At 44.5% G+C, this 15,067-nt stretch overlaps 1 protein-coding gene across 1 annotated transcript in view; it reads left to right on the top strand.

The window, feature by feature from the left end:
* Positions 1-15,067, top strand: part of CACNA2D3 (calcium voltage-gated channel auxiliary subunit alpha2delta 3) — a 488,288-nt gene that overhangs the window by 395,471 nt on the left and 77,750 nt on the right. Inside the window, exons 24-25 of the mRNA XM_034658484.1 lie at positions 6,675-6,736; positions 7,738-7,782. Of these exons, the coding sequence (XP_034514375.1) occupies positions 6,675-6,736; positions 7,738-7,782 (107 nt within the window). The remainder of the gene's footprint in view (positions 1-6,674; positions 6,737-7,737; positions 7,783-15,067) is intronic.

Raw genomic sequence — 15,067 nt, forward strand, 5'->3', positions numbered from 1 at the left:
GCTGATGAGCACGTGAAGCTGGGGGTGCCAGTACTGGGGACAATAACCCTCTTGGATTCTGTATGCAGACCTGTCTAGCCTTGTCCTGAGGGTGTGTAAATGATCACAATTCCAGAAGGGGCACGTGACGGTGTTTGAATGGTGGTGGGTCACAGCTTTCCTTAAAACTGAGGGGGAAAAAACCCACTCTAAGAGCTTGCTCAGCTGAAAGAGAATCATCGCCTTCTGTTTTTTGCTTCATCTTGCTAGTGCTCATATGGTCTCTATCCCCCTTCTTTGGTCTCATAATTAATTTGGGCGTTGACCCACCGATATTACACCATATAGATTGCCAGTAATAAAGAGTATGGATTTATCATGGATGGATTTTTTGTTCAGTCTCAATATCTTGAGACAAGAAATTATATGTGTTGGTAAAATCCAGGAATAAAGGATAAAAACTCTAGGAACAAACCACAGCAGGAATGTTGACAACACTACCAAGACTTTAGGGTGTTCTAAGGCACACCATTTTATTTTGTTCCATGTATTCCTAGCCCACAAAAGTTCTAGTCAGAAGCTAAAGCTAGTATGACTCTCTTTGCAGGGACAGAGAGGTGAAGTAATGTATCCTTTGCACAGATTCTTAGTGGTCTTAGAAGCAGGGTTCCCATCCAGTTCTCTTGGTTAAAATTTTCCTGGTTACATTATAACCAGGAAAATGTTGATGGTGGCTGGGTTGTTTTTCTATCTCCTGGATGAGCTCTCAACATGTATGGGAATATATTGTATGGCTGGAGGAGTGGGCAAATGGCAGTAGGGGTGTTTGTGCGAGCTTGCGTGCCAGGCATGGTGAACACTGCTTTACAAACCGGATTTGTGCTCCTAGGGGTATGTTGCAAGCTGAGGCCAAGCCCAGAGAAAATTATTTCTAAATGAATACAATATGAAAAAGTTATTTTATTTCTAATTTTACATGTAACATTGTTCTTTGGCGAGTCTCGGATTACACTTGAATGCATGTCTATTAACCTGATATGAGATGCATGCATGATTTCATCTTGAATGCATTTGAATATAATAGCACTGGAAATGTAATTTGTATTCTCAAATTTTATAAAGCAAAATAAATAAATCTTGGGGGTGGTAGCCACACTGAGCATATTGCATTGATTTCTTTGGGTTTCTCTCAAACTAATTACCAACTTCCCCTTGCAAATCCAGGTCTCACACTGGCAGTTCTATCAGATCTAAATCCTCTGTACCTAAGTCATCCTCATATTTTGCACCTCCAAGGAGTAGGTAACATGGACAGGTCTGTGGTAGAACTTTACCGTTGATCCTTAAGGAATGCCAATACCCGGTTCGTCTCCGTGAGTGCTCCTGTTATCACTGATCACTGTCCAATAGAACTCTGCAATGATGGGAATGTTCTAGATCTGCAGGATCCGGTAGAGTAGCCACAAGCCCCATGTGGCTCTTGAGCACTTAAAATGTGACTAGTACAACTATGGAACTGAATTATCAATTTTATTCTATTTTAATTGAAATAGCCACTAACTTGGACAGCACAGGGCTGGAGCATTTGAGGTCAGCTGTCTGTCCAAGCACACTAGCCACTGACATTCTGCACTTGCAGTGGCTATATGGGCAAGCAGATGATGCTCTGGGCTCATCTCTCTCCACTCTGGGAGTCCTGAAGTGCTGCCTCTTTTCAGTGATTGGACTGCCCTCTCCAGGTGCCCATCCCTGGCTCATGTCTTCATCTCAGTATACCCACCACCTCGCACACACCAGGTTTCTGATAAACATGGAGGAGAAGAAGGAGGGGGAAGTAGGTTGTAAGGAAGTTAGAGAGTTGGGGAAAGAAGAAGCCTGGAACATACCTCACTGAAGGTACGTGGTCTGTGTTGCTGAGCTGAAAATCTGTATTGAGGTCCTCCTTGAGTATTGAGGAGAGTTACCGAAACAGTAACTCAAACAATTCAAACCAAAAGTGATGTCAGTGCTCCAGATGCCTGAATATTCCTTATGGAAAGCTCTGGGGCTCTTGGGGATGGCAATTCTCACAACAGTGATTTTGTTGTTTTGCTGATTTCCAAAGACCACCCCAGTATCTCAGGGTCACGGTCCTAGAGGCTCACACAGTATCGGCGCACTGGGAAGGATGCATTGTTCTGGGTCTGTTCCACTCCCGGAAGGTGAGTAATATGCTGTGGTAGAAAGGGGGCTCTTTCTCCACCCTCACGGTGAAAAGCCCTAGCAGGGAGTCTGAGAACACTTGTAATCAGATGGAAGTGAGGAGCACCGTGAACTCCAAGAGAAATATGTTGATGATTTTCTGGACTGTCTAAAAAATTTCAAACCCCAGGAATGGTGTTTTTATTTTCTGCATTCTCTTTGGGACTTGGGTTTCACTAAAGCATTTTCTGTCCTTGTTTTCCTTATTAAGTTAGCAAGATTGACTTGAATCAGAATACACTGTTATGGCTTAAAATGTTGTTGAAAGAACAAAATGGACAGGCATGACAAATATCTCAGGTTCCATTTGGAATATGTAGGAGGTGGGGGAAGAGAGTGGGACTTGCCGAAGGAATAGATGACTTTTTTTCTGATAAAAGTTGAAAAAAGAAAAAAACAATGTGAAACAAAAATAAAATAGTGAAAGAAATCTAAAATTCTGTTTGTGGAAGCTTATATTTGTTTTCTCGATTAAAGTTGGCCAGAGGATGCTTCTTAAGCACTTTTGTTTGTGTGGGGGGGGGGCAGATTTTAATTCTGTTTTTTCTTTTCTTTTCTTTTCTTTTCTTTTCTTTTTTTTTTTTTTTNTTTTTTTTTTTTTTTTGGTGTGTTTTTCCCACTTTAAATCATCTTCGCGCTTAAGAGATCATTAGCCAAGTGCATTAGCCAACTGCAGCGAGGGGCTGTGGCTGCTTAACTCCTTGGCTCTGGTCTCCTACTGTCTGGGCCGTTTCGCTCGTCCTTCCTCTTCAAGGCTTCCACCGTGGACTTTCTGAAATACAGATCTGAGGTCCTGCCATTTCTCTGCTTAACCTTAAATGGCTCTTCAGACCCTAGAGCAGTGTCAACAAACTCTTTCTGTAAAGGGCCAAATAGTAAGTATTTTAAGCGTTGTGGGCCATTCGGTCTCTTTTGCAACAACCCAATACTGCCATTATGCCGGAGAGGGTATAGAAACAAATGAGTGCGGCTCTGTTCAAATAAAATTTTGTTTGTAAAAAGAAGCTGTGCCTGGCTCAAAGGCCTACAGGATACTCTTCGGATGCCTTAGCCCAACATTCAACTCCTTCAGCCGTTTGACCTCATTCTGCACAACAATGTCCCCACTCCCGTTCCTTCAGCCTCAGAAGACTCTACAGTCTTTTCAAAAGTTGCATCCTTTTGTCTGTGCTGTGTCTGGACTTGGGTTACCATCTTTCCTCTGTTCTTACTCTCCCTGCCAGTGGGGTCTCTAGGAGTAAACTTAAACGAAGCTCCTGCCAGCTCAAACCACTCCACTGCATTCTCTGTGCTCCAGAGTGCTCTCCGGAGCCTCTGACATCGCATTGACCACATGGCTGCTCCCAGCTAGATACCATGGGGGGTGCATTGTCAGTCCCCTTAGCACCCAACTGAGAGCTCCGCATAGGGAAGGCCACTGAACAAATGGCCATGAAGTGGACTTGCCAATGAGCTTGTGATTCTCTTCCCCATAGAGAAGTATGTCAGCTTGTAGGTGAAAATGCTACACATCCAGATGTCCTACAGGGAGCCAGGGGCCAGAGTTGAGGGAGGGGCGGGGGGTCAGCCAGCAAAAACACAGCCAGGGCAAAACCAAGCAGATGAGGCAGTCAGGACCGTCGGGAAGCCCTGTGGCATCAACCTCACGGCCCAGATGGGGGTGAGTGAGGAGCGAAGAAAACCGTGTCTAGTTTAGGGCATCAGGAGCAGGGAGGGGACGCAGCCTGCTGGAGGGGGATCAGAGAGAAGCAGCCCGCATGATTAATGGGACGGAGGGACTGACTCAGGAGGAAAGATTAAAGCGCTCTCAGGAGCTGGGGTACAGGCTGAAAGGGGCAGATGATAGCAAGCTTCAGGAATGTGAGATGGATAAACACCCAGGAGGGAGCAGCAAGCTTCATTAGGGAGGTAGAAATTGAGGGCGGGGTCCATCAAAGAATGGAAGGGGTTCTCAGAAAGGACACAGGCCACTGATGGGGAACTCAGGTGACGATGGGTGGGCCAGGGGCAACTGTGGGCTGCTGGAACAAGAAATACCATGGAAAGGCCACTGTGGGGTGACGCTTTCAGGAAACCGTCTACTTTATCCTTTAGCATCTGGAAGCCCACCATGGCTGTTGACCATAGCCCTCAGAAGTGGCCTTAGAATGACTCTGACTGCCAGCCTGGGAACAGTTGGCTGAGGAGCCATGCGGGGAGGGGAAGCTGCACAGAGAAAACACACAGAAGACGAGAGAGAAGCTCATTTCTAGCCCCCTCCTAGATACCAGTGAGCGGATGTCACAATTTGAGGTCCTCTGTCCCGAAGTCAGCTTTCTGCCATCCCTCCCTGTCTCTGGAAGAACCAGAGATACTCATGACAAGCCCCTTCTTAAGGGCAGGCTCTCTCCTCTGGCCGCTGGGGGATCTGAGCAAAATCCGGGTTCTGCACCCTGGTCCGCAGCTTCCTCCGTTGGCTCCCCCAACAAGGATACGGCCTGTCAGGAGTTTTGGAAGATAAGGTTTATTTGAAAGCACAGTAGCAGGCTTCAGGCTCCAAAATCAAGTTCCTTCAGGTGTTCTCTGAGATTTTCTCCAGGGCTGGGAAGAGCAGCTTGTGTCGTGGCCCGACAAAGTGGTCCACGTTGTGGCAGGTCTTCGACACACTAAGGCCTCTGGAGCAGGCCTGCTGAACCCAGGCTGCTCACTGGAATCACTAGGGGCTGTTTTCCAACTACCCATGCCTAGACGCCACTCCTAGAATTCTGATTTAAATGGTCTAGGTGTGGAGGGCAAAGGCACCCAGGCATCAGTTTTTCTTAAAGTTCCCCGGGTGGTTCTCATGTGTTGAGAACTGCCCCTGAAAAACCTCTGTTTAGGGGTGATTATAATCCATATTGATATTACTCTTCTTTCTCTGTAACTACTGACTGTAATGTAACCTGAAAGGTTTTTAAAAAGCAAGCATTTTCCGAAGGGTCATCTGTGTGCTCAGGGATCCAGTGCGGAGCAAGAACAGGGAGAGCTTATGGTCCAGAGGGTGGAGGACACTGTGAGCAAAGCAGAGTGACTCCAGAGTTAAAGTGGTGCATTTCAGAGACTTCCCATCCTGCATGTGGCAGGCATGCTTAGCTCTAGCCTTATCCTAGAGTTTGACGTGCTACGTCAAGGTAGAGGAGGAGTCCCTCCAAATGTACATACCCCAGTCAACCTTGAGTCTCGGGGCTTGCTTCAACAGTTCTAGGGAGTAAGAATATACTCGAGAGTTACCAAAGTAACAGCCCGAGATCTTTATGAATCCGCAGCTTCCTGGAGTCAGCATGGCAATGATTACCTAAGTCGGGGATCAGACATGGCAGCATGCGAGATTTTGAGTCTGGAGTGAACTTTTTTTTCATTATTGTGTATTTCCTTTGGTAGGGATTATTATTTAGGTTGAAATTCCTTTAGGTATTTCAGTAAAAGAAAACGTGTGGAAGGATAAATAACAATACTGGCGGTGTGCAGATGTGGCAAAAATTGGAGAGGTTGTGTGCAACGGACTGAAGTTTGCAAAACGGCACTGGGATAAATGGTGTCCCCTGTGGGGTCCAGTGTTTCCAGCCCAGCATCTCACTCTGTCTTTCCAGACTCCTCTCACATCTTCTCACCATCTGATGAGCTTTTTGCTCTGCCTTGAGCACTTTCCGAAATGGTTTCAAGAGTTACCTCATTTTGGCTTCATCGAGAGAAGCAGTGTGAGTCTGTTCATGTCCTCGTTCTAAGGCTCCACCAAGTGCTACTCCCCAAAGTTTCAAGTCACTTTCTAAACTTCTTCTTTCTGTATGTTTTTCTCGCTAGACCTAGCATGCACTGTTGCTCGAGGGAGCTTTCATAGCCAAACAGAATTGCATAATTCCCTCAAAGTTCCTGGGGAGGGAAAATCATCATCATCGAGATGTGGATACTGGGGGCCAGTTTAACTAAAGTCACATCATAGCAAAGTGACTCACTTCCACACACCAGCCTCATGACAAGTGCTTTCCAAATGTTCTATCTCAAAAACACATGCATAATATACATTTTAGACGTGCGAGTTCATACAGTAATAACTAAAACAAGAACTCCAAAGAAGCTGTGGTTTTCTCAACAGGCTTTCATTTTTTTATTCCTGTGTCTAGCCTGGGTTGGGGAGGGGAGTGACCCCAAGTGTATGAGTTTTAGAAAACAGGTAACGTGTCTCCAAAGGGTTATCTGCACTGGGCTCCGTTTGTTCGATGTCAAATTTCTGCAAGTATAATTAACCTTGAGAATTCCTTACCTGAAAGATAAAATGTCTTAGTTTGTAGACTTCACTGTAAATTTAGTTTTTAAGTGTTCTTATCTGATAGGCTTGCATCAGCTGCTTTTGCCATGACAGATAACTTTCCATGATAATCTTAAATAATTGTGTGAAGGAATCTCTAATGCCTTGTTTTATTTATAATTTGTCCCAGCTGTAGGCATTCAGATGAAACTCGAATTTTTCCAGAGGAAGTTCTGGACTGCCAGCAGACAGGTAAGTTATAATCAGCATATTGAAGCATTAGTGGCACTGTTATTATACAGGTGTTCACATTTGGGTACCCGGAGCCTCAAAGTGCCAGATTTCCGATGAATGTTTGTAAAATGAACTGCTGGCTGCTCAGATTACCTTTCATTTCGCTGCAAAATAAAAGGCTGTCAGCACGTTAGACACCACACGTTGGGAAAGCAGGCCGTTTTCTCCCACAATCAGTTTTAATTGTGAAATCGAGATAGTGACCTTCCAAAGGAGAAGTTTCCCCTTTATCTGTTGGGGACTTTTGTGAATTTCCATAGTGACTTTTTTTCTAATCTTGTGATGCCTGGTAATTTATTTGTGAATTTCTTTATTGCACTTTTGAAGGCCTTTGCACAACAGGATCTGACTAAGCATGCCTCTGCCCGCTGACCAGAGGGCTTCTCTGCCTTGGAGAATCTGGGAGCCTTCTTTCCTTGCACTGTGTTCTCTGGACCGAGCAGCCTCAGCGGTGTTTGTTCAGTAATTCAGCAGAGATGGCAATTTTGCCGAATTCTAATTGTTGGAATGATATATTATTTCTTAAATAAACACTTAAACACTTTAGGAAACTATAGACTAAGAACACGGACAGGATATTTTTTTAAAAAGTCATTAGGATTTATTAATTTAAAATTAAATAATCGCACAATTATACTTTTTATTACTCAAAGACTTGAGATCTTAAGAAGATAACAATATGGAATGTCAGTGTAAATTAAAATAGACAACATAAATTAAAATGAAAAAGAGCCAGTTACCCCCCAAAATTGTCTTTGATATTACTCTTTGGAGTTGGTATTGATCCTGGGGAAGGCAGACAAGACACATCTTGGAGCATTCCCTTTGGATGAAATTTGGTATTTGCGTGAAAGGCAAGAACTTCTTATAGCTTGTCCTTGAATAGTTAAGTGGCAGCCACAGAAGATGCTGGAATGTCCAAGTAACACGTTTCCCCTTGCTTTCTCCCCAACCTGCAGTGTGCCTCTCTGGATGGCAAATGCTCCATCAGCTGTGACGATGAGGTAAGACAGCCCCCTGGCCCTGTTCCTGCCCTGGTCAAGGGGAGGTAACAGAGGGCGCCTTCTCACAGAGGGAGTGCCGGTGTAAATGGAGCCAGGTAGATTGCTCTGGACCAAGCTCCCAAATCCCAAGGACATTTTCTTCCTCTCTTCCTCTCTTCCTGTCTTTCTTTCTTCCTTTCTTCCTCCCCCCCTCCCCCTCTCTCCCTCCCTCCTTCCTTTCCCTTCTCTTCCTTCCCTTCTCCTTTTCCCTTCCCCTCATCCCTTCCCTTCTTCCCTTCCCTTCCCTTCCCTTCCCTTCCCTTCCCTTCCCTTCCCTTCCCTTCATCTCATCAGCTAGTTTATGAGAGCTGGAAAAATGTGCTTAAAATGTCCCATGGAGGGGAGCCTGGCTGGCTCAACTGATTAGGCATCTGACTCTTGATTTTGGCTCAGGTCATGATCTCAGGGTCCTGGGGTTGAGCTCTGCATCGGGCTCCGCAGTCATCAGGGAGCCTGCTTGAGATTCTCTCTTTCCCTCTGCCCTTCCCCTTCCACTTACGTGCTCCCCCTCCACCCAAGCTCTCTCTCTCTGGAGTAAATAATAAGTAATATTATTACTTATTAATTAATAAATTAATAAAAAGTAAGTAAATAAAAAGTAAATGTCCCATGGACAGCACTATTGGAATTTTGGCATTTTGTAAGAAATAATACAAATTACTGCCATTTGAAGCTCATGTTACAGTTCTCAAAGCTTTTGCCTGTATGTTATCTCTTCTCATCCTGGTAACAACCCAATGAAATGGGTAAGAATGACCATCCTGTTTGGCAGAGGGGTAAATGGAAGATGAGAGAAATGAAATGACTTGCTTAATTTTATGTAATAAATGAGCTGAAAATCTGAGGAGTTGAAAACTCAGAATTTTTCATTCTAGTGTAGTGTTCTTTCCCACAACTCTTTCCATCCCTTCCTTTCTTTTTATCTCTCTCCCTCTCCGTCACTCTTTTGGAAGGAGGAATTTGAATCCCACACATGAACAATTGAAGAAAAACATGTACCACTGTCATAAGTCTACCCATCAGATTTATGTTTTTACAGCATCCAGTAAATCTCTGCCCTGAGATTTAGAGCAAGCAGGTGTGTAGTGACCTTTCACAGTGGCTCAGGTAGCCTTTCTTTCTCTGCGTTAGCTAACACATTAGTCAATATATAAACCAAANAACACAGTAGTCAATATATAAACCAAAACTTATAAATAATCATATTTATATTCCTTCTGGTTACCACAGGGATTCAAGAAATCCTAACCAAATTTAATTTCAACATAGAAATCATAAATTAGAGGGGCATCTGGGTGGCTCAGTTGGTTAAGTGGCCGACTCTTGGTTTTGGCTCAGGTCACGATCTCAGGGTCAAGCCCCACATCTGGCTCCGCACTCAGTGGGGAGTCTGGTTGTGATTCTCTCTCTCTCCCCCCACTTGTGTGTGTGTGCTCCCTCTCTCTCTCTAAAATAAATAAATAAATCTTTAAAAAAGAAAGCATAAATGAGAATTATATTCAAAAAAGTAGGCAAAAATGGAGAGAAATATAAAAAGGAGTCCAGGATGAAGTTAAAACACCCAATGCTCGGTCCCCAGAGATCATAATTGTTGTATGACTCACTATCCAAAGAGTAAAAGCCAATTAGTTTTTTAACAGAAGCCCAATTTTCTCTGACCATCAGATCAAAAATAACTTTTCCTTTAGGAAAGAGCACCCTGTGATATTTTATAATCAATACCCTTTCATTAACTTTGTGAATGCCATTCATAATACAGTCAAGCACCCTCAAACCTCTCCTCCCCCTCTGAGACATTTATTATCATACTGGAGAGCTCAACTCGAGACAACAGGGCACAATGACAGTATTGATTAATCAGCGTCACGAGGCCCTGTGTTAGGCCCTTCACTCGTACAGTAGGAACAATTACTAATCCCAATTTACAGCAAAAGAACTAAGTATAGTTCGTTGGTTAGTTGGGTGACTGTATGGATCCTTGGTTAACTGGTGGGATGGATGATGTTTTGGATAGTTGATTGGTTGATTGGTTACTAGGTGGTTGGACAGACAGACAGATGAAAAACAGTTAAACAAGTTGATGAATAAAACCAGAGGCAGTAATTTTCCTATATCCATACTGCCTCTGTGTACCCTCACGTATTAAAGTAAGTGGGAATGGGTGCCACATCCAGTATATATTTGTTGTTCAATGGCTGATTCCACAGGTGATATGACATGGTAGTTAACGGAGCAGGCTATGGAGTTAGAATAACCAGCTTCAAATTGTGACTCTGGCAGCCTTGTGACCTTGGTCAAGTTTCTGAACCTCTCTGTGGGGTTAGGAACATCCACCTCACAGGGTCATGGTGAGGAATGAATGAGAAAATATATTAAAAAATTCACGGCACAGCTCCTGGCAAATGGTAAGCACTCAGTAAGGGTCAGCTATAAACCAAGAATCTCTGAAGACTCTTTCTTCCTTGAGAGCGGTTCCCCTGAGTCTAAACCTCAGGCAGCAATGGCATCTGCACTCGAGGCATACTTGCAGTCTCTGCAGGGCATAGTGAGCACAGGATACTTGCCTTCCCACTACTAATGATCTTCTTCAGCGGTTGTTGGGATGAGCCCCCATACAAATGTCACAGAAAGGTTCATATGCTTGGAAAATTGCACATTGAGTTTGCTCTGATTTCTAAACTTGATCTGATGCTCAAATGTCCTCATTTTGCACTGCGAAACTATCATCCGTTTCCCATTTTGATTCTAAGTTTGGCTTCAGGCAACTGGTCAACATAGTTTAAGAATGGAAATGCCAGTCCTGCCTTCCCACTGAAGCCCCTTCCCACCCTTTCAGCAGACTCTTTCCATGTGTCATTCTCCTTTCATGACTTTTAATTAAGCCTTTGAGACCATGTCCCTCCTTCTCCCTCAACTGCCCTCAAGTGATCAGGGCCCCATTAAAAACAGCTGTGGGGGCTCATTAAGTTCACATGCTCTGGCTTCCCTGTGCTGAAGACCTGGCCCAACTCCCTCAGACTTATCAGACATGCTTTGTGTTGGACCCATTCCAGCCCCTCTGTCTCCCCCATCCGTGGACTCCCTGGGCGCTGGCTGGAATGCCCTAGGCTGCTGGGTGGAGTCAGTATGGCCAGATGTCTTCCCATCTTGAAGAGTATACATCTTGGGTTGGCCCAGGCAGGGCCTGAGCCATGTGTTTTGGAGGGCCTGGCAGTGGGCCTGACTGAAGACTTTTAAGGAGCTCCGCTCCATCCAGAGCGAACGTCGACTTCAGAGACTCACTCATTCCCTCCAAGCATGTTTACTGAGCCCTTATGTGCCTGCTAGCTGGCTGACCTCTGGGGATTCAGTCGGAGGTAAAGTCAGAAATGGCTCCTTTTCTCCTGAAACTGATTAACTGGGGAGATAAGCAAAGGTGACTATCAACTTTGATAAGTGCTGTGAATTAAACAATTAAACAAACATGGGGTGGTTGGGGAATGCTTCCCTGAGGAGGTAACTTGGAAGTCAACTGAAGAGGGAGAAGGAGAAGATGACATTGAAGATAGTGCCTGAAGCATGAGAAGAGCTTCGGGGGCAGAGAACACCATGTGTAAGGCACTGAGGCGACCAAGTTCACTGTTATGTATGGACACGTGGTTGGCATTCAGATGGAAGTGGAGAAGGCAAGTCATGCCCACCTCTCATCTCAGTCTGACCTGGGGCACTATTGTCTCTCACTCTCATTTCCTTCTCCCACTCACCTTTCCAACAGCCACCATCTCCTGATGAAAGCACCAGAATTTTGCAAGGAGAGCAGAAGATGAGAAAGTTCTCTTCTATGGGGCATTTGGAGGAGCTGTTGAGGGCAGTGAGTGGATCTAAAACTTGATATTCAAATGCGGCTGCCACCCTTGCTTGTTCCAAAGGAATCGAGCTTAACAATCATGACTAGACTCCAAAAGCCCTTATAAGCATTTCCTCTGGAATCTGAAAGACCTTCTTGAAGGAGAACAGACTGGGGAAGGGCTAAATCCTAGCAACCTGGTGCCTCCATCCCCGGAAACCACTCAGCCAGTCAGGAGGGGATTTGAGCATCAGTGCAACAGCTATTGAGGGCAAGGGCACAGAGGATCCTACCAAGCACTTCTTTCCAAAATAACAGCTTTGCAACAAAGTTTTTTAAAGACAGTGTCTTGATAGGCTAGTTGACCAATGATGAATAGGTACTTCATGTGGTGTGAAGTACGGGTTAGTCTGTTCCACAGTCAGGTATCAGGGCTGAAAGTGTGAGACCTGGAGAAAAGTAGGAAGGAGTGGCATGTACAGAGACCCAGGCCCCATCCTCAGAAGGAAGAACTAGCCCTCCCCCGCTCTATCTCTGTCTCTCTTTCCCTCACTCATAAATGAAAACAACAGGCAGTATGGTACTTAGCTTCTGAGTGAGTTGTTCCAAATCATTGCTCAGTCTGCACCAATCAAAATAAACAGAAGGCATCCCACAAAAGAAAAGGCAAAACAGAAAGCAACAAAGTTCAGCCAACCTTGCCTGCACAACCTCTTGCTATGAACTGTGGAACAACTTCCCTTTCTGAGAAACTCTGATCTGTAGCATTAGGGTGCTTATAAAGATGGCACATGGTAGGTGATCAATGACCATTGTTTGCTGAGTGGATGTAAGCACAGGTTCTTTGAAGCCTTACTATGCCCTGTGCACCTTACGCTGTGCTCGGCACTCTGCACTCCTCTTCCCATTTAATCTTCCCAACAACCCTATCAAAGAGACTGAAAACTGAGACAGTGTTAAGAGACTTTGTTCAAGGTCACACTGATAGCGATTGTCAGAGTCTCTGAGATTCTGATGCAGGTATGTCAGCCTGGGGGCTAAAACCCCCTTCCAGGTAACACAAGGTTGGTGCAAGGTTGCTCGCTCCCAAGTACCCTTCCTCACTGGCTTTCGTTACCACCTGGGACTGCCCAGTTCCCATGGCCTGGCTGTGGGCTCTAACCTCAGGTAACCTACCTGATCTGCTGTTGGGGCAGGAATCAGACTTCTCTGAGAAATCTTGACTTATCCAATAGTTGAAGAAAGATTTTTTTTTTTTGGATCAAGTTCTCTCCGCCTCTCTTTTTCTGTCTTTGCCTTTTTTTTTTTTCAAACAACCTCATCCCTACGTGTTTTATCAAATGTGCCTGTGAATTAGGCTCTTCACAATACCCATCAAAATTTAGAGCTCCTCTAAACCCCTCTGCCTGTCTGTCCACCCTTGGGACGAGGCGGGAAGTGGACATCTTCCAAGATCCTTACCTTAATTTGGGGGGGGGGGGAGTAGCATTGGAAGGGAGCTGAGAAAATATCTCCTCTATTTTCTTTTATTGGGGGTGGGTGGGGTAGAGTATGGAGATGACAATTGAATGTTATTTATTGTAAAGAGACACAGAGAAAACAGTTGGTCAGACTGGAACCTGGCAATTCTGTCCTGACCGTTCCATAACCAGTACTGTGTTCACCGTGGGCTTACTCACTTCCACTGCACTCGCCAGTAATCATCTAATCCAAGCGCTTGTAGGCAGGGAGGTCTGTTCAGGAAATCATCGCGGTCACCAAATTTACCTAACGAAACAGTATTGCCTGTAATGAAAACCAAATGACACCTTCCAGATTCAGTGACACAGGTGTCCACCACTGACACGGCATCCTTGATTTTGACCTTGGTTTTCACAGCTATTTGTAAATCACAACATGGGCAGTTATCTGCTTCTTGCTTAATAGGGTAACCAAGTCTTTTTATAATCAGTGTAAAGTTGAAATTCAAAGCGACCCATAAATAAGCATGATACGGTGGTATGGCTTCTTCTCTGCTACCAAGTTCCTGTCATGGAATCCTAATTTAAGGGGGAGTCAGGGGAGGGAGAAGTGAATTTTAAAAACTGTTAAATGGAAACATAACCCAAAAAGTAAATGCCAATTGGTACTCCCTATAGAAGAAACAAATTCCTGAGCCCTAACCCAGGAGACCCTGCCCACTTTTATTAGAGCAAAATCTGAGGCATTTTTGGTAAAAGTGAAAGCCTAGTCATATAATCCTCTGGGAGCCTTGGTTGGCCCTTCTGTTCCTCTTCCCATCATTTCTCATGGGATGTAGGCTAATCTGATACCCACGAGTGGATCATTGGTGTATGTTTAGACTATAGCCTACCACAGCTCCATGAGATCCTGATGTGTCCATGTCTTCGCCTGTGACTGGAGCTGATCTCCAGCATCACTCTCATGGACTTCATGGAATCTTCCCTCTTTTTCAAGATTTTCAGTTGACTTTTTAATCTATTTGCCTTGTACCTGCTTTGTATTATGCAGTATTTACAACATTAGATGGAGAGATAGTGACCAAATATATAGGTCTAATAGCAAGAGTATTAATTGGCTAGGCATGTTTGAGTAGGGACTAATTTTATAAATTGGGATGGAGGTGGTATGATGGCTTTGATTCTCTAAACAACTGGGAGGACTTAGTCAACATCCAAATGTGGAGGTCACTTCTGTCCTTGTGTATTTATTGATTAATTGGAGGTTAACCTCCCTTTGCTTCAGTGTCTAAATCTGCAAAATGAAGGTCATGACATTCAAATACACACAGATACGGATTTGTCTAACATGACCCAGTGTAGGCTGAGTTAAAACTCATAGGAATACTAGTGTAATCTAAAACATTGCTGTCCTGTCCAAGAGAACTTTCTGCAGTGATAGAAATGTCCACAAGGATAATCACTAGCCAAGGTAGACCGGAGCACTTGAAATGTGACTAGTGCACCCAAAGAACTAGATTTTTAATTTTACTGAGTTTTAATTCACATAAAATTGAATTTAAATCTGCGTGTAGCTGATGGCTGCCATATTGGACAGCATAGCTCTGTGGGATCGCGTTCATAATGTTGTCTCCTAAAAATGGGGAAAGTTTGTCAAGACTCCCACCCAGGAGGGCCCAAGTAGTGTCCATACAGCTAAGAGCTTCTTCAAATAGAGAGAGTGGAACCAGGTTACCCAAGTCATTCACACCTCCTCTGGATAAACGAGAAAAACCCTATTATTCACCAAAGCAGCCAACTCTTTTATAAAAAGTGACAGTGGGGCTTTTAATTTTCTGCTGATTCTTCACCACGACCTAGTAATCAAGGATGAATCTTTTGGACCAACTCATTGCTGTACTTTTGTGCCTGCCTAAGACCAGCCCTAGGGATAGGTAGCAAGCAGCCCTGTGGTGGCCCA

The sequence above is a fragment of the Ailuropoda melanoleuca genome, chromosome 4 (genome assembly GCF_002007445.2).
Source record: "Ailuropoda melanoleuca isolate Jingjing chromosome 4, ASM200744v2, whole genome shotgun sequence".
In the NCBI taxonomy this organism is placed as follows: Eukaryota; Metazoa; Chordata; class Mammalia; order Carnivora; family Ursidae; genus Ailuropoda; species Ailuropoda melanoleuca.